The sequence below is a fragment of the Gossypium raimondii genome, chromosome 3 (assembly GCF_025698545.1).
Source record: "Gossypium raimondii isolate GPD5lz chromosome 3, ASM2569854v1, whole genome shotgun sequence".
NCBI classification, from domain to species: domain Eukaryota; kingdom Viridiplantae; phylum Streptophyta; class Magnoliopsida; order Malvales; family Malvaceae; genus Gossypium; species Gossypium raimondii.
Window position 1 is genome coordinate 36,370,748 of NC_068567.1, and position 26,258 is coordinate 36,397,005.

The following is a 26,258-nucleotide window of genomic DNA, read 5'->3' on the forward strand; positions in this document are numbered from 1 at the left end:
ACGCCCACGAATACCATGACCGCGAGTTCCACGAGCGCTCATTACAATTTAAATTTTATCTACATTATAAAATGTTATACATCTGTTTTAGAGTTTATTCGCAGATATTTTATACCTTAAATATCAGAAAATCAAAAGTATTTTAGAGGTTTTAGTCTCTAACTAACTCAGTACAGTTTCAAAAAGTACTAACTATAGTGTTTTCAGAAAGTTCTAACTATAATATTTTCTAAATTCAGAGATACTTACAAGACCGGCGCCGAAAACTTGGTGTACCACATACTTACTCAAAATGATCAAATTATTTAAAAACTAGTCCTTTTTCAAAACACAATTTTGGAACCCAAAATTTATAGCCCGAGTTTTACAACCTGGCTCTGATACCACTAAATGTAACACCCCAAACTTGGCTTAGACATTATCGCTGAATCCGGGAGTATTACAAAGAAGGGTTTTGAAACCGATGATACTTTGATAAATCAATGTTTAGTTATTTGATAAAACGTCCAAGTTCTATAAAACATTTTCATTTATTTATATATTATTGAAACCGTTACATGTTGTTATTTAAAGTTAACCAATTATTTCGCAGTGGAAGTTTGAAAATCGTTTAAAAAACACCATGCTAGTATTTTCAAAAATAACATTTGTTCGCGTAAAATTGGTATTTTGTCGAATTTTCGCAGTTTAGAAATCATAACGCACTCAAACCCAAAAATTCAAACCTAACAGTCCAAAAGTCAGAGAGTCCAAAATTACAAAACTCTCACGAAAACTAAAAATTTTAGTAAAATCGTTAAATAATAATAATGAAAATAGTTTCCATTAAGTGGTCACTGCTGAGCCTCCGTCGCACCGACCGACTATGTCTGTGGATTACCTGAACAGAACAAACAAATCGATGTGAGTTTTCGTAAACTCAATGTCTAAGCCAATAGAGATAGTCATGCAACATACACAGAATTTCATATGCAGTCAGATACAGTTTCGGACTTAAGTCCATAATAAAAACAAATATTAGAATCAGATAACATACCGGATGTACGGAATCCTACCCCCATTCTCTACACACCATCTTTGTCCATCCCATCACACCATGTGGGGTTAAAAATACCCACCCATCCCTTCACACCATATAGTGTCAATGAGACACATAATAGATAATATGCAGTCAAGCTGTCAGAATATATGCGAAAGGTCACCGTATAGACCACTTCCTCCACATATACAAATCCCACCCCAAACACAGATATAGAATACAGATGCAAAAGTAACAGAATAAACATGCTTAACATGCTCTTTTACAGATAAATACATAATTAACAGTACAGTCAGATATACATATCAGTTTCCTACTCAGATCAGGCTATCAGAGTATCAGATCACATGAAATAGGGTTTGGTTAGCCCTTATCGACTCTACGGTAGGCCCACAGTCGATCATAATGATCTGTGCGATTCTAGGGAAATTTTTAGAATTTTAGGCCCACATGCCCATATAGCTTGCCCGTGTGGCCCACACGGCCACACTATCGCTGTCACACGACCGTGTCTCGCGTACGACCACACCTATGACATTCACACAACCATGTCTCATACACGGCCAGGCACATGACCGGGCACACGTCTGTGTGGGCTCAACAGCCCCCTTTTTTGGCTTTTGTCGAACCTTAATTTTTCGTGTTTAGGGTACACACCTGGTTTGATTTTGATGTGTAAGCAACCTCGAGCCCACCAGAACCTAAAAACAATATTCCAACAACTAGTTTAGCAACCAATTTATGAATTCATCAAACTAAATCAGACAATGTGCACATGCTTATCGCCAACAAACACAACCACACGCACGAATCAGGCTGTTGAAGCAAAATTCGCTGCTACACCATCATCTCCGTCGCAATCTCTTACAAAAATTAAACCCCCTAATAAGAACACCCGCACGCCAAACTAACAAAGAAATCCAACCAAAAACAACTTACAGACTTACCACAATGAGCAAAGAACATATGGAATGATGATCCCCCACGATTAAAACGACCAATTCGTTGAGCAAAGTAACGAAAGAATAACACGAAAAGAAAAGGTTGCAGAAAGAAAAAAAAAGAGAAAGAAAAAGAAGAAGAAAGAGTAACGTCAAAATGTGAAATAGAAAGGGAAATTTTAGGAAAAAATAAAATAAAATAAAATAATATCAAATATTATCCCAACATCTCCACTAACCACTAACACCCTTATCCCACCAAATCCGACACACTACTCACATCCAACTACCTTAGACTTCTAACTCCACCGAACCTTTATCAAACAACTGAAACAAAAATATCATCTACGCTCCCACGGGAAATCAAACACGAGATCTCAGAACAAGCTAACACATTACCACCTAAACCAGCAGGCTCATTCTGGTATGAGTTTACTACCAAGAAAATATAACCCAACCCAATAGGGATAAGGCTTGGATAAAAAATAACAGAATTCGTCAAAAGTGGGACTTGAACCCAAGATCTCATACACACACCCAGAATACTGAGCCACTGAAATAGATACATTTGGGTCAAGATTCACAGAAACAAGAATAAATTATTTAGGGTGTTACAAATGAATTTGTGACTAAATAAGTTTATAAGTAATAAGCGAAAAGCTAGAACTTGATTATAAATCATTTGAGCCTTAATTGAATATGTTCTAGTAGAGTGGTATCGATAATTCTCTCAAGTGGTATCGATACCGCTTGAAAAATCAATACCAAATTAGCTTACTGTTTTTCATCTTAAAAACCCAACTTTCAGAAAATATCGGTACCATTGAAAAAGTATCAATAATTTTACCCTGAGTATCGATACTTGTGGCAAAGTATCGATACCAACTAACGAAACTGACTTCTTGCACTTCAAAAATTTCAAAGGTATTATTTTTAAAACTCGAATATCGATACCTCTATTCCAGACCATAAAAACACAACATATATCAACACATAGATCATTCCAAATTAGTTCTAAACTTCATGCATCAATTGACTCATAAAATAAACACTGAGATGTCTGAAATAATAGTCCCAAACATCATGATTAAAGTCCACAAATTACCAAGCATAATAGACATGAAAACAGCTGAAATCAGAGCAAAACTAATTTATGGTCTACCACATTGCCTTCTATTCCTAAAACAAAAATAAACAAATACCATCTACTAATAGAAACTAAAGTTTTTGGCTTGGATCACCCCTCAAGACCACACTGCTCACACTGACACTACTTATATGTAAAGGTTAAACAGGAGTGGGTGAGCTTAACTAGCTTAGTGAATGCTTAGAACAACCACTACGCAAACAAGTCACTTATGCATCGACTAAGCAGACATGTCACATATTCATAACATATTTAACTCTAATATCATATTTCACACGTTTAATCATCTTTCATTTATACTATTATACATTTATCGCATTAATCACATGATTATTTAAGCACATATCTCAACACATATAAATCATATTTAATCACATTCAGTCACATTATATGATAATTTGTCTCTGAAGGTTATGAAACATAATGTGGACTCTATCACCACACATTGGATACACAAATCTCCAACACACCAAAATGACTCATAGAGTCGAACATGTCCCATAAGTGAAGCATATAACTAACAATCTCCTACACACCAAACACACATATCTCAGTGAATGGAGCTTAGCTCACGTTCTCTTATCTCTCCGAAAACTGTTCCTAGGCCTCAACGCCCCAAAAATCACATCACAAAAGTGAGTACTCACTATCCTATGGTATGCCAACTATATCCAACGGTATCATGAGATCACAAGGCCAAAATATCCACATTATTATCACATATTTACTTACCGATTTTTCACACATATTTACTGCATATTCACATCGTTAGCACATTATAATCATTGTAACATGGTATGAAAACATACCCACATATTTGTTGTCACATGGCATGAATAACATGCCCACATATTCTCTTTCACAACAGTCATCACAAGCTTATGGCACATGTCATAGCATCTCATATATGTTCATATTTTCACAATTACATAAACACACATATATCACATTTAGTCATAGGTGTGAGAATACTTACACTTGGAATTTAGAGTAAGGGTTTAGGCTACCTCTAAATTCCCAATTACACAATGAATTATCTACGAGTAGCGATTCCAAAACACTCACCAGAAATATACTTTTGCCGAAAATCGAAAGCTTAGACAAGCTTTTCTTTGCCCTTGTCTCTACTCGTTGAAGATCCTATTAACTCCGACACTTTAGCAAGACAAACCACAAAAACATAAAACCACCAATCAGTCATTAACTCACCTTAAACAGTAAAAAATAATAATTTAAGTTACGTTCTCTTTTAACCGAAAGCTTCGACAAAAAACTTTAAATTCGTATATCTTGACCTACACTTAATCTTTTCACACGAAACGAAATATGTTCATCTACATATTCATCTACGACTAATTCCCATCCTTTAAACTATACAAAACTACTCAGTTCATGGTATCGACATTTTTTAACAAGTTTTGGCCATTATGACGAAAATTTATTAAAACTCGATAATTTCTTAACAAAACTTCAAAGTAGCTTTAGAAACCTTCTAATAATGTTAAAATTAGTTGAAAAACACTTTGAAACTATATTTTAATCCACAATCCCGAAATCCACCATTAACAACCAAATTTTCGGCTTTTATTTAAAACATGCATTTTAATGGCTAAAAATTCAATTAAAGAGACTAGATATCATTTAAAACTATTAGAAACACAAATGGTTACCTTCGATGGAAGAAAAATAAACTTTGACGCAAATTCAAGAAAACCCACTCTTGAAGAGGATGATGAGATTAGTGAGGTTTTTGGGTGTTTTTCTTGGTTTCAATGGAGATTTATGGTTCAAAGAATGTTGGAAATCAAGTGGGATTAGGATTTAGAAGTAAAAAATCGATTAGGAGAGTTGGGAGAATAGAAGGGACGGCATAAGCAAGGTGATGGGCAACCTATCATGAAAACAAACTGAAGAAGGGGGGTTTTAGGTTGAATTTAAAATTATGGGTAATTTGCTTTATAAAAATTCTCAGTTTTGACTCTTTTATAAATCAGTCATATTTTCAAAATTAAAGGTATTTAAAACTCAATTACAGAAATTGACTTAATTTCCCAATAGCCATTGTCGAAAACATTATCGATTACCAACCTAACGAAATTCCAAACACATATAAGCTAAAATTCCTAAAATACCCTCGAAACTTCTAGGCCCAATTTTGGGGTGTTACATGTTGAATGTAGAAATATTAAATATATTTTCTCATAGATTCTTTTATGATAAAGTAATCATGATTTTAACGAAATTAGAATTGGATTGAGAAAATTATTTAATTGAAAAAATTAATTTATTTAAATTAATTTAAGATGTTTATTTTGGGAAATAGAAAAACAAATATCGAGTTGAGTTGAATTATAAAGTACTGGGTTAAAATTCCAAGAAGTACTTATAATTAGACCCGATATGGGAGAGGCCCAAAAACCCTCATGTTTAAAAGGGGGACCACAAATCCTAGTTTGTTTAACTAGGGTTGCCACCCTACCTAATCCTAGTTAAAGTAGGAGTTCATTTTTCAATTGAAATAAACTTATACAATTCAACAAGGGTTTCACCTCTTCTCATAAATTGATGGCACCTGTAAGACTAAATACAAAACTTAAAGATATTTCTATTCTGTTTGAAAATAATGAGAGTTTATTCTCTAAGTATTAATTCTATTTTCGAAATAACAATTCTATCGATTTCTATTGAGAGAAATTTTGCTTTCACACTAAAAGTAAAGAAAACTATTTCTAGTTTTGTGTTTGATTCGAATCATTCAAGCCCATACTCGAGGTAGTGGTACGAGAATAGAGGAAAATGTCGTTTGGTTGAAAGCCAGGAATGAGAAGCATCCGTCTAGCTGGAAACATAAGTGCGATTTCTGTAAAGGGTTTATTGCTATAAATATCACAAACCAGCTTAGTTTTCAAAATTTTTATTTTTCGTTGTGCAAGAAAATCATTTTCAAACAAGATTTTTTTCCAATATGACATGTATTACTGAATTACCAAGAGGTTATTCTACGTATAAATCATTTTCACAGCAAGTGAATTCTCATTTTCACAGTTCTTAATTATCACATTAGACCAAAACTATTCTTGGCCATATCTCAATCTTACATTGTCATCATTTTGCTTTACTAAACATATTAACACGGGTGTATGTTCATTTCAACTATCAAACTTATAACACTTATTTTCTCAAAATATAATACCTATTTCATTTTTAAAAAAATTAAGCCAATGTCATTAAAGTTACCATTTACTTTTCCATTTATCACAATAAATTAAATCATGTTTTCTCACATTTAACACATAGTCATTCAACAATTTGTTTCACTATTTGTGACATTCCATAATCATTTTTTAATGTGGAAGATAACAAATCCAAGGGTACTTACTTCTTAAATGCTTTTCTACTCAAATCCAAGCTCCCAATTACTTGAATCCAACTTCAGAATAGCTTAGAATACTATCCATCATCATTCACACATTTTTCGTACACGAAAAATATAAAAAATTTAACATAAAAACTTTCCAAACTTTTCGTATGTAACTGATCTCAATAATCAAGAGAAATGAAAAAACACCATTTGTTATCTTTTTGAAGCTTTCTCTCACTAGCTTATATTTTCTCTCTAAAGAACTATAAAATTCCTTGCTAAAAAATGGAGATTCGAAGGTGGAAATGAGTGCAGGAAATAGTTTTCCAAGTAATTTCAACAAAAACTCAAGGTGGGTGTTGAGATATTTAAAAAAAGATTAAAAGAAAAGCAAGAAAGGAATAAAAAGGAGAGAGAACTTCACGAGAGAGGCATGGCCGGTTAGAGCACGAAAGAGAGCTAATGGGAGCGGGGAGTTGGGAGGGTTCCGCTCATCCTTTCTCCCATTTAAAATTGAGCCAAAGCCCATATACAAAAATTTCAAGTCCGAAATTTTGTAATTTGTGGTCCACTTCCTTAAGTCATGATGAAATGGTTCAAGAAAATTTCAAAAATTAAATGTATTATTTTAATAATATTTTAATCATAATTTTTGAAAAATGACAAAAAAACCTTTAGATGGTCAAATTACCTTTTTACCCTTTTATGCCTCTAAGCACAATTTCTTCACAATAATTTGATTATTAACCAACCAAATTTCATAATTCTCATTTAATTCTTAATAAACATACTTGGTTAATAAAATTACACTTTTTCCCCTTTTATGGCAAAAAATACAATTTAGTCCTTATACTATCAAATCTTTCCAATTTGGTCCCACAAGTGATTTTCATCTTACTAATATACATTCCAATTTGTTCTCGTGTAAAATAGTCAATAAAAATTATTATTTCTCTTTTTGGTCAAATTTCATTTTAATCCTTCAACTTTTCCAAAATTATAATTAAAACCTTTTCATCATATTGTAATGCCCTTTTTTGGCCCGGGTCTAAAGTGCCCGAATTACAAACGGGCCTATGTGGCCCAAACCAAACAGAGGCCCAAAATTAATTAGGCCCAAAACAATAGATAGAAACCCTAGGGTTTCTAAGGAAATCTTCTTGCGCCGCAACCAGGATCTTCGCACGAGCCGCGTCCCCGTACCTGCACATCAAGAAAGCAAACAACAGTATATGGAAAGAAAGATTGCGAATCAAAGAAAACATATTTGATTCCTTTATGATATTGTTTCATTCGGCTATAAAAAAGCCACCAATATACTGTAATGGGGATCCCGGAAATCAATAAAAAAATATTTTCACAGCAAATAGAGAGTCAATCGGAACCAAAGGTTGATATACATTTTCGTTTTACTATTTATTTTCTTTTTATTATTTTTTATTATATACTGATATAAAATAAAATAAAAGTGAAAGAAGCTCACCTTCATTTGGATCTGTCACACTGTTTGGTAGATTGAGGGAGCCACCCCCGAGGATTGGTGGTCGGAAACCGAAAGGTTTCTTGATTTTTTAGGGTATTTTTCGTCAATTTTCAAAGGATTTGAGCCTAGATCTAGGCTTGGAGGGGTCGAGAGAGACAAAAGAGTAAGTTTCCCCTTTTTCAGCCACCGCAGACGGCGATGCTGTCATCGGAGGCCAGTGGCCTACGATCGGCCGGTGCCCGGACGGTGCCCGGACAATTGGGGAGGGGGAGAACTTTTTTGAAGTTTTTTTGAAGTTTTTTTTAAAAAGATGAAAAAATGAAATTTTTGAATGGATTTGTGGTTTAAATAGCCAATTGAAACGGTGTCGTTTTGGGCATGGGTTGACCCGACTCTGACCCAACCCAGCCTAGGGTCCGCGCGTTCTTGAGTGGAGGGGCAAATTGCGCTTTTGGCCCCTCCGCCTTTTAATATATTTTCAATTAAGTTTTTTTTCATTTTTTAAATTTACCCCTTTAGAGGAGAAGGGAAAATTGCCCTTCCAGCCCCTCTGAATTATTAGCGTGTTCAATAAGGTCCTCCGATCTTCAATCATTTGCGAATTTGCCCCAGTTTTTTTATTTTACGATTCAATTTAGTCCTTTTTTATTTTTATTTATTTTTTCCCCTTAATTAATAAGGTAATTATTATTTTCATATGTAATTATTTTTTCTTTTTTTATATATATGTATATTTATTTTATGTATATATTTATTTCCATATATATATGCATATTTTTTAATATAATGTAATTATTATTTAATTTATATCTTTTTATATATATTTGTATATATGTACATGTGTATATATTTGTATATTTTAACGAATTTTTTTCATTTATATATATGTGTATATTTTCTTTTAAAAAATGCTCAAATACATATATTTTTTAAAACACCTATTTTATAATCTATATATATGTTTATTTATTTTCTTTATTTTCATAAGTATATTATGTATTGTATATATATAAGCCTTATAACCCAAAATTTCATATGTAAATTATGTGTATGTCTTTTAATTTCAATGCATATATTATGTACCTTTTATCCTTTATATTTTTGTTTATTCTTTATTTGATTATCGATTTATGTTTTCGTTCATATTTTAAAAGGATTTTTTTATTTTGCCCATTTATTTGATACTTTGCATGTCCGCGTTTATCTATTTATGTTAATTTTATTTATTTATTGTTTATATTATTTCTATACAATTGTTGTACTTGTTATTGTGACATTATCACACACATTCAATATCACACTTCATCATCTTTTATTCTAATTTAAAATGGAAAATTTTCAAAATAGAGATAATACTCGTATTTAGGATTTTCGAGAAAATTGAGCCCTAACGTATTGGGTTCCAATTTTATTTGTTAAATCTAACAATCTAGAATTGCTCTTTGATCAAAAATAAAATGAAAAAGCTTGTTGTTGGGAATTTAATATGTTGTGTCCTAGCGTATTGGTTGTGACGTATTGATTTCTCGAGGCAAAGATTTTTTTTTTAAAAAAATAATAACAAAGGAAATATTCCAAGTTTAGGATTTTGAGAAATTGTGCCCTAACGTATTGGGCCGCGATTTCTTTATAAATCTTAAACAAATGAATATTCTTTTAAATTTTATTACACGAGTATTTTGGACTAATTCATTTTTGAGGAATTAGAATGTCGTGCCCTAACGCATTGGGTGTGACATTTTCTTTCTCCGAAATGATAAGAGTCTTAATAAGTAACGTTTTTTTAAGTTTTTATTAAGGATCATATTTTTTAAATTTTCGACATTAAGACACTAATTAATTAACTAGGTACCAATTTTGGGCGTTACAAGGGTGCTAATCCTTCCTCGCACGTAACCGACTCCTGAATCCATTTTTCTAAAACTCGTAGACCAAAGCTATTTTTTAGGTGATCCAATCACACCTCAATAAAAGATTGGTTGCGACTCCCAATTCTTGTTTTTTTTAAAGTCGACAACTAATTTCTGTTTTTATCAAAAAATAAAATGGTTTCGACACTTTTCTTTGATTTCCATGTCCAATATCAATTTCTCTTTCATAATTCTCTATACTAGACTAATTTTTTTTTTCAAAATTTTTCGTAAATTCACTTTATTTGATCCTAGAATAGTACCACATGTCTTATAAAAAATTTTGGAGTGTTACATAATAGGTGTCTATTTGGGAGAATTGGGTTTTTTTTCAATTATTGGTTCAATTTTTTTTTGTTATTTCGGCCTATTATCGATTTTTGAATTTTCAAACCAACCCAATTGAAAAAACCAACTTAATTTATTTTTAATTATTTAAAGTATATTTATAATTTATAATATAAATAGATATTAGCCCAACAACCTAGCACAATAACTAAAGTTGGTCTAGTTATGTCGGTTAATCGACTGACTTAAAGCCAATTCAGTTATGCCGATTCTTAAGCTCTAATTCGATCGGGTTGAATTTTGTAAATTTTTGTCGGTTAAGTCGGTTTAATAAAAAAACTATTCAAATCAACCGTAAAAATCGAATGCTACCCCTTAAGAAATAGCACAATCTTTTTATAGATGTTGAAATTGGAACAAAAAAAAAATCAAATATTTTTTCATTTTTAAATAAATAAATTTTAAATTTACTCATTTAGTTATTGTAAAAATATATTTAAAAGTTTTAAAACTATTTATTTAATAAATTTATAAGCTATTTAGTTAATTAAAATATTTAAATAAATTATCTAATAAATATCTTAGAATTAATTAAAATTTGATTAAATATATAATTTAATAAGACATATATTGTTGTCCTTAGTGGTCTTTTTCATTTTCATATCTTGCTTTTAAATCCAAACACATAAAATCTACAACTATACATATAGTAATTGAATGTAATCAAACGGATTTAATTATTACTGTTTGGGTCAAGATTCAAAAGTATAAAGATTAAAATTAATAAAATTAAAGTATAGTGACTAAATCTATAACTTTCACAAAGTAGATGGACTAATAGAGGAATTAAACTTATATACAATATTTTGTTATCGTGAAGTTGTCTCTTTCTAGTATTTGCTTTTTCAGCCTAACTATGGTGGGACTAATTCAACAAGTAAGTTAAGTAAATGTGGACTGATTAAGATATATGTTTGGACTTTGGATACAGAGAAAGAAGAAATATGTTACAGCAAGAACCAAAACCAATGTTTGAGTTCCACATCTAAACCAATAGCGTGCAGTCAGACCCAGCCCAAAAGACTGCTACTATACAAACGCTCTTTCGCTAAATACCAAAGCAATTTCGACCTTTCAGGTAAAGACTAAACACCATGTTACAAGAAGTAAGAAATAGGAGTTTCAGCCAAACCAACAAAATTACTGCCGGAAAGCTCTCGTATTTCCTCAGTCAAAATAACATTAGTATTAAAATTAGAAAAGAATCAAGTGATTAGCAGAACGTAAAGCAAATTAAGACAAACACCTTTGCTAAGATACCGACACAAACATTAGCTACTGAATATCAAAGTTAGCAAGCTTCAGGGCTCAAACAAATTTCATTATCTTTTAATCAAATTGATCGTAATAATAAAGGAAATGATGAAATCATACCCCAAGTTTGGTTCTTGAATTAGTGGGGACAAGCTAGGGTTAGCCATCAAGTTTTGTTTTTTGCTTTTAACTAGAGAGGATTTGATTAACTGATTGCATGGCATGCATGGTTAAAAAAAAAAATCCCTAAAGCCAAAACAGTACAAACACGTCGTCATATTTTGGAGACAAAAACTGATCTATCAAACTTGTTGTTTGCTTCGATTGTAATCCAATTTGCACAGAAGAAATCAAACAAAATTAATTGTGTCGAATTGTACACCTATCATGTTGTCTCAACTCTTTTTTATCCAAGTATCCCTCTATCTCCATTTTACGGTCTATAAAAATTAATCATTTTGAAATTTATGGTTACCTCTCCTCGGTTTTCAGGGGGGACCGGAGTAAAATTATATATTTTTATGATAGAAAAGTGAAATTTCACCATTTTAATAGCCTATATCTTTATAATTTTTAAAGGATTAAATCAATTTTTTCTCATTCTTGGGGGCCAAAGTATAATTTTACCATATATTAATTTAAAATTTTTTAAAATTATGAAAGGACTAAAAGTAAAAATTTTCATTTTAGGGGGAGCTGGGACCCTTGCCAACCCCCTTGGCTCCACCCTTGCCTCTCCCAATAATGTTATATTCAAGATTTAAAATACTTTACAACTCATATATATATATATATATATACACGCACACATTAAAGGCTAAAAAAATTAATTTAAAAAAAACAAAAATATTATCAATACTTTTATAATTTTAAAAATTAAATAGCTAAACATACAATGTTAAAATAAATCTCAAAATGGATGAGTAGATAGAGTAGAGAAATTTAAATTTCTTTAATTGGGAGTATAATTCTTAGGGCTTATTTTATATATATATATATATATATATATATATATATATATATATACTTCTTCTTCATCCACAGCAGGGTGTTATAGAATAAATAATAAAAGTAAAATTACTATATAAAGGAGAGAACTTGAAAAACAAATAACCATATATAGAGAGTGCTCCATACACATTAAAAAAATAGTTTCTTTAATTATTTTAGTAAAATTTAAATGTTGCAACATGTTTTAAGTTTTATACATTCTCTTTGTATATTTAGAATTTAGTCTTCATAACTTATTTTTAAGAATTTAGTTCATTACCTTTTCAAATTTAATAATTTGGGTCTAGTTCGTAATACCATTAAAATTCTCCTGTTAAAATTATCAATGTGGTATTCTATAAAAAAAAAACCTCAATTGGTAGCAATGTGATAAAAATGACATTGTAATAGACTTGAATTTAATAAAGAATTTGAACGGAGTTAATGATTCTTAAAATTCACATTGACGTTTTAATTAAAATTAAATATTTAGACTAACAAATGATAGTACACATGTTGAGGTACCAAATTATGTAGAAAGTTAAAGTATAAAAATTAAATCTCGAATTTGAGCGTATTATAAGGATCGGAATTGAAATTTGACCATTTTCATATATAGTAAAAACATAAAAGGGATTAGATTTGAAATTTAACCTTTAAGTTAATAATGTAAAAGAAAAAAGAAAAAAATCATGGACACTTGAGTTGAGCCCGTCATTTTATACAATCTAAAAGATAGAGGGATCTGATTTGAAATTTAACCTTTATATTAATTGTAAGAAAATGGAAGTAATGGACACTTATCACAAATGGAAGGCCTTGAATTTTTTTTACTCTTCATATCCGTTTTGGAATTCATAGCTGCCCTTTTTTTTTATATAGTATAAATACTACTTAAGCAAAAAAAAAAAAAAACCCATATTTTATGATCTTAATTTCTTAAAATACCATTTAGTTCTTGTTATATGTTTTTAAAAGGGTTAAATAGGACCTGAATTTGACAATTATTTTCATATTAGAACCTGAATTTTTTTTTCAAGTTAAGTCTTCAACTTGGAATTGTTCCCACATTGGGACTTGAACTTAACAATCGTTTGCACATTCGGACCTGAGTTTTAGGGTTTTCAATGAAAGATCAAGCACTAACTTGGAATTTTTTTTTCCAAACCCAAATATTGGAACAATTGCTAAGTTCAAAGCTTAATTTGGATAAAAAAGTGTTCAGGCCTTAATGTGAAAATAATTGTCAAGTTTAAAGCTTAACTTAGACTAAAAACAAATTTCAAACCCCAATATGTAAAAAATACCAAATTCAAACTCTAAAAAATAGTTTAACCCTTTTTCAAAAATGACAGTAATTGTAAAAATTATTTTTTTAAATTAATATATCGTTTAACATGGAAGGTTTGGTTAGAAAAAAATTAAAAGCATAAAATTTAGTTATCGTCACGTGTTATATTATTATTTAATAATATATTTATATTCAAATATTATATTTATAAAAGAATTTATATAAAAAGATAATAAAGTTTGAGAAAAGATTCAGCAGATTATTAAAATAGTGGGGTTTTAGATTTCACAAGTAAGGTTAAGGTTCATAAATGTTCTATAAGGTTATAGTAAAATGTTAAAAAATAAATATTAAAAAAGAGACACATAACAATTTTTAAGATTGCTTGTGAAAAAAAGTATATTGTCAATGTACTAAATATTAACACATAAAGTTTTAGTTGAAATGACAAAATTCAAGTTTTAGAAAATTAGTATTTTTAGATTTATTCTTTGAATTATTTTTAAAAAAATTTCTATAGCTTTTATATAAAATATAAAGAAATACCATTTATAGTAATATTTATTATTATTTTAAATTTTGTTATATTAAGTTAATTTATGACATTAACTTAATAAAGGACCCAATAATAGCATATATTAAATTAATATCTTTACCACATACTCGTTTATTTTGTCTATACACAAAAGACTATAGACACATAAAAGTAAATTAGATTTATGGTATATCAGATTATTTATTAAAAATTCGTATAAAAATTAAATGATGTATTGGTGGTAATGGTAAAATTTAAGATTTGATGTGCTTGATACTCTTGGTTCAAATCTTAGGATAAATTTTATTCATTTATATAAAAAAAAGACACAAACACTAATATGATAAAAGAACTTTTAAAAACAATTAACAATTTTTCAAATGAATTGAGATCCAATTAATGAATGGAATATCATATATATAGTATGGATAATGTTTTATTACCACAAATTTAGTACCTCTTAAACAAAGTTTTGGGTTGGAGTATTGTGGATTAAAAAGGTTAAAATATATCATAGGTTTTTGTATTTTTATAGATTTAAAATTTAGTTCTTGTATTTTTATTTGTAAGAATTTGGTCTTTTATTACCTATATTTTAAAATTTAAGTTTAATTGTTAATATTGTTAAATGTTTTTTGTTAAATTTGTTCGTGTAATATTTTGGAAAAAACAAAACTCCATTAGTTGTAATATAGTTAAAAATGACATTATAAATGAATCTAAATTTAACAGTTAATAGTTAAAATTGTATTTGGAAATCCAAAAAGTAAAACGAGTAAAATCTTTAAAAAAATATAAAGACTAAATTCTAAAATTATGAAAAATATAAAGAATTATTACGTATTTTAACTTTAAAACTTTCCTACTCGATAAGGAGTTTGATTTAGCTGAAAATGATAACGGGGTGTTTAAGACAGAAAACTAATTGTTCCTTAACCATATTCTTTGTAGTCTAGTGATGAACCCTGGTAAATGCTCGTGCAACACGCCATATTCCTTTATCTCGCTGTGCCCTGACCCGTCAACAATGACCCTATATAAATTAACGGCTGCAAATGCATATCAAATGAATTGAAAGCCGTCGCAGGAGGCTTAAACTCTCTTTTTCTTATTTAAAAAATAAATAAGTATGCCCAATAGCTCAAATATAAACACTAAAATCAACCAACATAATATAAAAAAGAAGTTCCCAAATTGAAAAACAAGTATGACGAATTCACGGGTTCAAACTCGGAACCTATCGCAAAAATACTACTGATAATGTTATAGGATCCAAACAGAATTTGGTGTGCGGCAAATCACGTGTCAGCGACTGTCATCAGCCTTTGAGGCTGACCTTTCGGGGTCCAGTTCTCAAATCTAACATTACATAGCCTTCATTTATGCTTTGAAACTTTGCCAATTCCCATATTCATGAGAAGCGCCACCATCGGTAAACCAATATTTTCTTCTAATACACCAATATAATATTTGCTTTTAATTGCAGCTGTAAATCAACTCAAAAAATTTAAGACCAAAATTTCACAACTCTCAACTCTTTTTTCTTTTTTTTCTTTAATATTTTATTTTATAAAATATTTAATGATAGACTTGAATGATATACAGAGTCTGTTGATGACAAGAATCATAAAACATGCATGGTACTCCATGTTTAACCCTTTTCCTATCTCTTCTGCATTACTACCGGAAATCCTAAGATATGGAAAAGGTGTGTAGTACTTAATATAGTAAAACCAAAGGTGAATGAAAATGGGTGATTATTGCATAAGTAAACTCCTTATAATGGCTGCTTGGTCGCTATCGCTGTCTGTGGAAGCTAATAGCTGGGATAACCGGTCGCTTAGGTCCTCCACTTCTCTATGTAAGCTTCTGATATAGTTGCAAGTCTCCTGTAACACCTTGGAAGTTGATACCTGAAGAGATATTAGAGAGAAAAATATATTATGGATCTTTTCTTTTTCTATTGAATTTGGAATATAAAATTAAATTAAGTTTTGATGATATAATATTTGAGCGTGATGTGTAAACTAAACATGAGGTGCTAAAAATGAGGAACAGATGGAGTCCCACACCTTCAACTTGTTGCTAGAAGGCACCACATCAAAATAAATGAGGCGCGCTCTGATTATGACTTATCTACGAAAGTGAACGGAGTCCTCACAAAAGAAAGGGTGTTTTTTTTTTTTTTTTTTTAGAAAAAAGTAGAAAGAGTGGTGTGGTAGTTGGTATACCTTGTCGAATCGCCTTCGACGAAGTTCAGGGATAAGGTGTTGCAGCTTGGAAACAAGATCGGTGATCTGATCGTCAGTGATACTAGAAACACTTGACTGCTTGGAACGTGATCTTCTGCCTGACATTGTGTTTTAAAATAACTTCTACTATATTATTTGTGTCAAGAAACTAAATGAATGAAGGCTTAAGGAAAGTGAGGATATCTGAAACTCTTGATTAAATTGACAAATGGGATGTGGATTTGTCACCGAAGAAAACCTAAGAAAAATGGGAATACGATAATATATGTATAAAGGACCTGGAAATTTAAGCTGAGAAAAGAGCAAAGAGATGAGTTAACCAAGAACAAAGAGAAGAGAGGTTATGATGCTTTGCTTTGAAGACAGAAGTGGGATATGCTGCTTTTTATATAGGGTTCGAGTCTACTCCCAAATCTTAATTTTTATTTATTTATATATATAAAAAAAGGGCGCTCATTCTCGTGTGCATGCACCGAAGAAGAGGAAACAAATTTTAAGAATTCATTTGAATCAAGAAAAGGAAAGATTATTATTGGAATTTTATCTACCATATAATAAAATGATATATTATGATTGAATAAAAAATAAATGATTTATAAATAAGTATAAATAACTTTGAACATAATTAAACAATAATTAACCCTAAATAATTATTAAAATCTTAAACTGAACATAAAAAGAAATGGACGGCACAACGTGTATCCTCTGTCTCCCAGTTTCAAAGACCAAGTTCTCCTATTTTAATGTAACTAGAGAAAGCAACGAAGAAGGCGAAGAATAAAGACATGGTCGTTTTGGAAATAGAGGCGAGTGAAGAAGATGAGAATAGAGCATCATTCGGAGACATCCTTTTGGATACTAAGGAGAAGAAGGGTGGTGTGGGTTTCAGTTTTGGCTATAAGGAATTTGTGCTAAATGATGATGATGCCATGATTTCTCGAGAAGGACTGTATATGTAATAACCTGTTTTTCAGTGGTGTCAGAAATAGTAGTTTCGGAATTCCATTTCCGACGAGTGAGTTCGTAAATATTATTATTTAATATTTACGAGGTTGGTATAAAGTTTAATTAAAGTTTGATCCTTTCATTTTTTCGATTGGAGAGTTAATTAAGGTACAATAACTAATTTGTAAACTGAAATTGTTATTTTAGTAAAAAGAACTAAAGTGTAAATATTTCAAAATTAGAATGAAATTTCTATAAATATAGGTATTAGAGGGTTGTCGAGGGATGAGATTGGAATCGGATTGAAAATTGGAGCTTAAATGTGAAACATATGATTGTTTAGGTTTTAGGGATTAAATTGAATAAAATATGAAACTTTAGTGAATTTGTGAAAAGTGAAATTAAAATGTCATATACTTAGAATAAGATGTTATAAGGTAATTGAAACTGATAATTTGAATTGAATTACTGTATAGATCAAGATTTGGACCAACTAGTAGATAATCGAGAAAAAGAAAAAATTACGGATTAGTCCCCAACATTGTACTTATTGTCGTTTTGGTTTGGTAAGTTCATATGGTGTAGTTATGTTTGTAAATATATTGGATGTGTTTAAATTATGAAATTATATCTTGTGATTGCATTTTGAATTGGTTACAAAATGGTGCAAAAAGGCGAGAAATGGATTGAATTGTAAAGAAATGAACAAATGTGTTAAATGTGCCCGGATGAATGTATGAAAGGATAGGATACAATCGGCATGCCAATAGGTTTATTTGCGTGTTGTACGGGATAAGGTATGAGATGTTACTGATATACCGAGAATTCACTATTTAAACTGGAATCCAATATTTGTTGCGGATTACCGAGTTTTATCTCTATAGAGACCATTATTATTGACTGTCTCTACTTAGACCTTGGTGTGTTCTGGAGGGATGTAATGTCTTATGACATCTGATGCCTATGGGTTTAGCACTTCGGTGCTCAGGTGTGTATTGCAGTTATCGCTCAGACGAGGAATCTAGTGAGTTTTTGTAGTTACCAATGTATCTGTATCTGTTTATTATAGTTCATTGGGCTAAACAATTAGTGTAAAATGAAAAATATCTTATTGATTATATGTATTGTATTTATAAATGGTTATATGTTTGGAATGATGAAATGACGTATATGTTCGATGATTCTGATAGAATGACACTGAATGGAAATGTATTGTACATATCGAAATGTTGTAGGATTTGTAACTTATAAACTCACCTTACTAATGTGAAATATGATGACAGGAAAGCTGTATAGTTAGCTAATTCATTATGTTAGTTGTGAATTAAGGTGAGTTTACTGTTTTAACTCATATGAACTTACTAAGCATACATAATGCTTACTCTGTTGTGTTTTCTTTGCTTGTAGTTATCTTTTGTGGAATGAGACAATCGGATCACTTCGAAGCTCACACTATCAAGTTTTCGATTTGGTAGTCTTTCAATTGTCCTAGCCTCGGTTATATGGCATGTATATAGGAGATGTTTTGCATATTTACTTATGACCGCCTCCAGACGTGCTAATGTCCATAGTGTGAATACTGCAATAAAATATAGAATTATGAGGCGGTATCCGCAGGTATACAGGTCTAGTTGTAGTATAGTTTTACAACGAAGTGGGTGAGTACTCCGAGAATCGTACCCAAGGGAGGCAAGCGCTAGATCAATTTTAACCTAAGCAATAAAAGATCTAATTAGTACTTTAGATTTAGTTATAGTACAAAGAATGTAAAATAAAGGATTTTTATAATGATAAAAATAAAACAATATAAAAAAATAAAATTCAAGAGATTAAAAAGGAAGAATAAATCAAATCTGATAATGAGTGATTAGCTCACTTCGGTAATCTCTATCACTTGTCATTTCGGGTTTCTCATTAATCAACTAGTCGCTACCCTAGTAGGATATTCTGATTTTCTACTAACATAACGAGTCAGCAAGAACTACTTATCTTTTGACCTCACAGTCTAGACTGGTTTGGGGTTAAGGTGTTCACGAATGGGCAATTTCAATTTTGGGTTAATTCTCACTTTGATGACTTTCTGGGATTGTCAAACTTAGGGTTTATTTCATGTTCTCCCTTTTCCAAACAGCTGATCCGTTGAGTAACCCTACAAAACAGTTGATAAATCATACCTCCACTCATTAATCCCCATAGAAGGATTAGTTACTCATGGCATTCATAAAAAAATTACAATTAATGTAAAAAGAAAGCATACTAATTAAATCGAGAAGATGAAGTAAACGAAAGAGCCTGATTGTATTGATATTAAGCATAAATCCATAAAGTTGAATGATTTCACAATTCAGATCACTTGAAAGAAAACAAAGAACAAATAAACTAAACTATAAAAACCTAAGAAAGAAAATGAAACTAAATATAAAGGAAGAAACTAGATTAATTCAAAGGTGTCTTTAACATGTGCCGAAAGAACCTATTTATAGCCTTCAAGTGTATGTTGTCCTTAACCCTAGGTTAATTGATGTTCCTGAGCTTAAAGTTCGATTGTGCGGACCAAAACGCCCCTTCTTCATGTTTAATTTTTGTCTCAGAGTCGATGTCGCTACACACCAGAACCTGTGTCGCGACATAGCAACTAGTATGCTCCTCTATAGCCATCTTCAGGGGTATGTCGTGACACCTTCAGTCTATGTCGGGACATTGAAGGCAAACTTGAGTTTTTTCCCTATGTTGCGACATCAGTCCTTCCGTGTTGCGACATAGCGTCCAATATCTTCCTAAAATGCCTTCTAATGGTCTCTTGCACACTTACAAAGTATGTTAGCTCTCCCTTAGGCCTCATTTGGCCCTTAAGGTTAATAAAAGACTCAATTTGCACATTTTATTGAATGTAAGTAAAACTAAAGAAACCTAACTAAAATGTAATGGAAATGCTTGTATTCAAGCTCCTTAAATGTGAAAACTAGTTTAATCTGCTACACCAAATTTTGGCAGATAAAACTCCCCCACACTTAAGTTGTTGCTTGTCCTCAAGCAACACAGGCAAAGATGACAAATAAACATGACAACCCTTGAGCTAGTATGATACAAGTATCGACTTCAGAGCGTATGACTTAGGCGTTTCATGCTTACTAACAATTCCAACATGATGAATAGTTGACTTATAATGAATAGTTGACTTACGACTTTTACTTTCAAGCATCTAAGTTGAGTATGTTACAAATTATACAAGTATTAAGGGTCTCACCTATAAGAATCCATCTACAAATCATACAAGTACTTTGATTATCCAAGCAGAATACAAGTAGTCATTTATGCACATACCTAGTATGATGCCCATTCATGTATAAAGATATTTAGGTCACATAGGACTTTTTGGCTTGTATCGTTCTGAAGCTTAGGACAAGTATGGAATTCAAAATCAGTAAGCATTAAAAAGGTTACAAATACGAAAATAGTTTGACACATCGTATTGATCCCTATTCATCCCCCTTAGTAACCCTTACCCACTCACCGTCTTATTTCTCCTTCTCCCACCTTCATTGTCTCTCTATATAGGAAATCATAGCATGACATAGTAACTACGGCTAGCCTACGAGTTTCAGCACACTAATGAACGAGTTTTTTTATTGTTGTGACTTTGTCACTGTTCTTTTTAAAATTCTTCTCACTTAAGAATGGTTTTTTTTTTAAATTATCAGGTACTTTTTCTACTCGTATGGATTTTCTTTTTGGATTTTCCTTTTTGTTTTGTACTTTCAGGCTAACCTATAATTCCCATATCACACTAGTCTTTCAGTTTTTACTCTATTTTTAAAAACTCCGCCATGATGTATCTACTTAACCCTTAATACGTATGGCTAGATGTCTATAATCATGCAGTACAGGACCAAATAGCAAGGGAAAATATAAACTGACATTTTCAGGCTCGGGGTTTGTAATATGGTTCATTAAGAAGTGTCAACAGCCTCAAAAATTGGTACTAAAGATAAAATATAATTAGGATAGCTTTTTGGCTCTGGATGTGTTCCAAACAATGCCCTAAGTCATCCCTAAATATCTCAACTTGCACAAATTTAATCAACCAAACAAATATAAATTCAACTATTTATTATTCATACTAGCATGCTCGTTTCCTTGTATTTTCTATATCACTTGGTACAGTTGATTGCTTAATACCTACTTATAGTGTAACATATATAACTTAGTAGCGTAATAACCAAAAGTTTAAAATCACCTATCATCATGCCAAATTTATTCATAAGCACAAGCAACCTATGTGCATGCTCCTAACCAACCACTTGTGTTTCTACAAGCTTAAGCACACAAAATACCCAAAAAACAAAAAAATCATAGAAAATGTAAAAATTTGAAGCAAATTTTCTATGTTAGCCCCCACACTTTAGTTGACACATTGTCCTCAATGTGTAGCCCAATAATAGATAACGAAGGAAGTTACCTGATTGATCGTTTCACTCCAATTGCTAATGATGGGTGCTTCCTCTTTTGATCATGTTAGCTTGAATTGTTTGAGTCTCCTTCGTGTTGGTTTTCTACATAAAAAATTTAACAATGTGCAACAAAACAAAATTTTTACTTATTAATCCTACTCCTACAAAGTCTAAATTAAAATCATCTAATAATTAATAGAAGTCTTTATAAAATTAAAGTAGTGCAATCGTCCTCATCATCCATCTCCTTACTCCCATCATTCTCTTCGTCTTCTCCTTCCTCCTCGCTTTCATGCACTTCTTCTTTTTGTTCCGCATTCATTGGGCTGAACATGTTAGGTGTGTAATTGGGGACCCGGATGTTATTTTTCCTTAAAAATTGTTGGAAAATTGGTCCTAACTCTTGCATCCACTGTATCATCCAATCAAGCTTTGGATGACTACTTTCATTGACGTCTTTTTGAGCTTATGTCAACCTTTACGATGGAGTCAGTGTAGCTGTCGCTTCTTATTGTTGTTTGTTCCAATCCTTTATTTGTTTGGCTTACAATTCTGTATACTATTGGAACAAGGTGTCGCCAATAACACTTTTGGACGGTTTTAGCGACTGCTCAGTGGATGTGATAGGTACACCCGCCTTTTTGCATAATGCTATCACTAGGTGGGGAAAGAATACTTCCACCTTCTGGCTACCAATGCATCTTTTCATGTTCTAATGAATTCATTTACCAATATATACTTGCTTTTTCTGCAAAATAGCATAGAGTAATACTGCTCTAAAAGTATTAACGTTAGAAATATTTAAAGTAGGTACGATTCTTGTGCATACAAATTGGATCCACATTTTAGCCTCAGGGAATATGATTGCTTAATGAAAGGATACTGGGATATTAGTACCTGTGCAATATTTTCATTCACCTCTACCTTCAGTCAAGAAATTTATAATACTGTCCATATCTATATCTCGGAAATATTCCATATCAATTTCATCAATAAAATCATTCTCATAATATGAAGCATTATAAAAATCACAAATGACTCGAGGGGTTACTCGCATTTCCTTCCCACGCACAAGTACCATATCCCACATACGACCTTCAGCATTTCTAAACTTATGGTCCCATAAAGACACATAAAACTGTTGAACAATAGGAACCACAACATTCTCTTTCAGGATCGTCTAAAAGCGTTCCCACCTATAATTTCTAACTAATTACACATAACCATTAACAGATCGAATCCCCTTTTTTGGATAAAGGTTTTTCCTCGAAGTTTTGTAAAATATTTTCCAATATTCGGATTTGCAAAATTAGGGGGTTTGGATCCGTCAATATTTCAGATTCATTGGTTCTTCTAACTTTTCTAGGAGGCATGATATTCTAATATAATACTAAGCAATCAATTCAATGGGATAGTAAAGAGTTGAATTTAGGAACCCTTAACCTTTAATCGAAGTTCGTTTGAATCCCTTATTTTTTCGTAATGATTCTGCTCCTTGCTGCCCCAAATATGGTTGAAAAGTTTGTGAAAAATAAATAGAATGTGTAAGAATTTTGGGGAGGGGTTAGGGTTTAAGAGATTTTATGGAATTTGATAGAGTTTGGGAAATTAGGGGTTAAGAGGTGTTTTAATTAGAAGTAAGTATGGTTTTAGGTTAGAAAATCGGGTTTTAAAGGGTTAAAAATCAGGTTAAATGAAGATTATTCTGTTGGGTTGCGCGACTGGGTCAGGTCGACCCTGCAAAAAATTGTAATGATGTCGCGACACAGGGGTTCCGTGTCACGACATCCTTGAAAGATTATTGTTGTCGCGACACTAGGTTTGATGTCATGACAGACCCTACAGTTTAGAGGCCTGGAGGAAATTGTCTGCTATGTTGCGACTCCCTAAGTCGATGTCGCGACACTGACTCTGATTCGGCTAAAAACTTCCAGCTTTAAGGATGTTTTGGTTTAGAGATGAACCTACACCGAATAAAAGTCAAAATCTAAACTAGGTGATTAGTTTCATATACAATAATTTAAAGAAGTTAAACAACAATTCAACTAATTTTTAAGTTTTATTGTCGGATTCATCCGACAGTGTGACTAATTCACCAATGGAGGATTTCCCTGTTCTATCAGTATTGATCCATCTTCCATCTTGCCATTCCGCGTGTGCCCATTTGTCCCTTTCCTTAAATTTTTTTATTCTTTCTGCATGCATAAAAGGAGCTGTGTCCCTTGACTCGGGGGCATTAGAGATAAATATTTTTTTACATTGTTCCCCTAACTTCCTATTATTTTCATCACTTGATTGATAGCCACATTTAAAAGTTTCATTCTCACCATTAATTTTTATACTTAATTCATCCATTTCTAAATCAATGGTGGATCTCGAAGTGGCTAACAAAGGTCTTCCTAATAAGATCTGTATATCACGATCTTTTTCAAAGTCAAGTACCACAAAATCTGCGGTGATAATAAAACTTTGCACATTGAATAACACATCTTCCAATACTCCTTTTGGACGTATCGAAGACCTGTCAGCTAACTATAACATCATTTGAGTAGTTTTTAAATCCCCTAACCTGAGTTTTTCAAAGATCGATAGAGACATTAATAATACTAACTCCTAGATCGCATAGAGCTTTATTAAAGTGAATACTTCCTATCTCTATAGGAATAGTAAAACTCCCCATGTCTTTCAATTTTCGAGGTACCTGTATTGAAATAATCACGTTACATGAAGCATTTAAAGTAGCTTGCTCTCCTACCTTAATTTTCTTACGCCTAGCCATCATTTTCTTTAAAAAATTGGCGTACTTTAGAACTTTTTCAATTAACTCAATTAAAGGTAGGTTAACATTCAATGTTATAAACATGTTTAGGAAACTTACAAATTCATCCTCATCCCATCTTTGCTTTTCCTCTAGTCTTGAAGGAAATGAGAATTTTGTCCCGGAAGAATCTTTAGTTAATTCTTTCTCTGTCTTTGTTGCCGGTGTGATTACCTCTTCTGATTCTGGCTCATTTTCTACTTCTAGGGATACCTCTTGAGGACTATCATTATTCTCCACGATTATCTTCGGAGTAGTGGTTTCTGGGCTACTCAATACTTTGCCCGAGTAAAGTGTAATTGCTTTCACATGCTCCTTACCTTCTCTCCGTGGATTATCTTTTGTGTTGCTGGGAATACCTGTGCCAATTTTTCTTTTGATGTCACCCATCATGCTTATCAATTGGCTCATTTGATCCTCAAGTTTAGTCAATGTTGTTCTTGAATTGATGCACTCAGACTGCACCTATTTGACATCAGTTCTCATTGACAACATTTCTCCCTCAATTATGTCCAACCGTTGACCACATGCAGTATGGTCATTTGGGTTGACCTTGTCTTTGGGTTTTTGCAAATAAGGAGGTTGGGAATTAGTTTTTTTAACTTGATTTAAATTATTATCTACTCCTTGGTTTCCTCCCCATCTTATATTTGGATGATCTCTATAGTCGAGATTAAATGTATTCAAATAAGGGTTTCCACCCTGTTTCCAATGTAATTCACATCCTCAGTCAGATTGTTGATAAAGTGGAAAAGCGGTTTATATCTTCCATGCATAGACAGTGTAGAAGTCGATTCGATACGGTTGAGTCTATCCATTAACTGTTGATACTTATAATTCTCTTGGATAACTTTTACTATAACGAGTTTTTGGCCATATATGAATCGTTCAATTGGCCACTGGCAAGAGTTTAGCTGTAATACCCCAAAAATTACTACAGTAAGAAAGTAAGATAATATCCTTGATATAGTAAAATAAGGAAATAAAGTGATAAAAAGGGTAATATTGAGTTATGTCAACATTAGGAAGTATATTATGACATATTAATTTAAGAAAGGATTAAATTGCAAAAGTGAGAAAAGTTTTGTTGCCCAAGAGTAAATACTCAAAATTTGAGGGGTTAAAGTGTAAATACAAAAAATTTGAAGGACCAATAGTGTAAATATTTTAAGAGTGGAATAATCTAGAAACTGAGGAAAATGGATGAATTAGGACCAAATTGAAAATGTGAAGAATTTTGAGGGACTAAATTGTAATTTTACCAAATTAAGTGACGACTCAAGGATGGAATTTCAAAAGATTATAAAGGGCAAAATGGTCAAATAGAGAGAGAGAGAATTCTAGAAGGTAATGATGATGTTTGTGATATTTTTAATTAATTAAATAGATAAATGTTATTTAATTAATATTTTATTAAGATTTTTAGTATTATTTTACTATTAAATGATTAATATAAAATAGGGGAAATATGATGAAAAAAATTATCATCTTTC

General features: G+C 31.6%; 1 protein-coding gene across 1 annotated transcript; it reads right to left on the reverse strand.

The window, feature by feature from the left end:
• Nucleotides 1-15,818: 15,818 nt before the first annotated feature.
• On the reverse strand, nucleotides 15,819-16,968 carry LOC105794180 (transcription factor PRE6). The gene is made up of 2 exons (XM_012623221.2): nucleotides 16,531-16,968; nucleotides 15,819-16,212 (listed from the first exon to the last, which is right to left on the reverse strand). The coding sequence occupies exons 1-2, from the start codon at nucleotides 16,654-16,656 to the stop codon at nucleotides 16,057-16,059; spliced, it is 282 nt and encodes a 93-aa protein (XP_012478675.1). The 5' UTR covers nucleotides 16,657-16,968; the 3' UTR covers nucleotides 15,819-16,056.
• Between the last annotated feature and the right edge of the window lie 9,290 nt (nucleotides 16,969-26,258).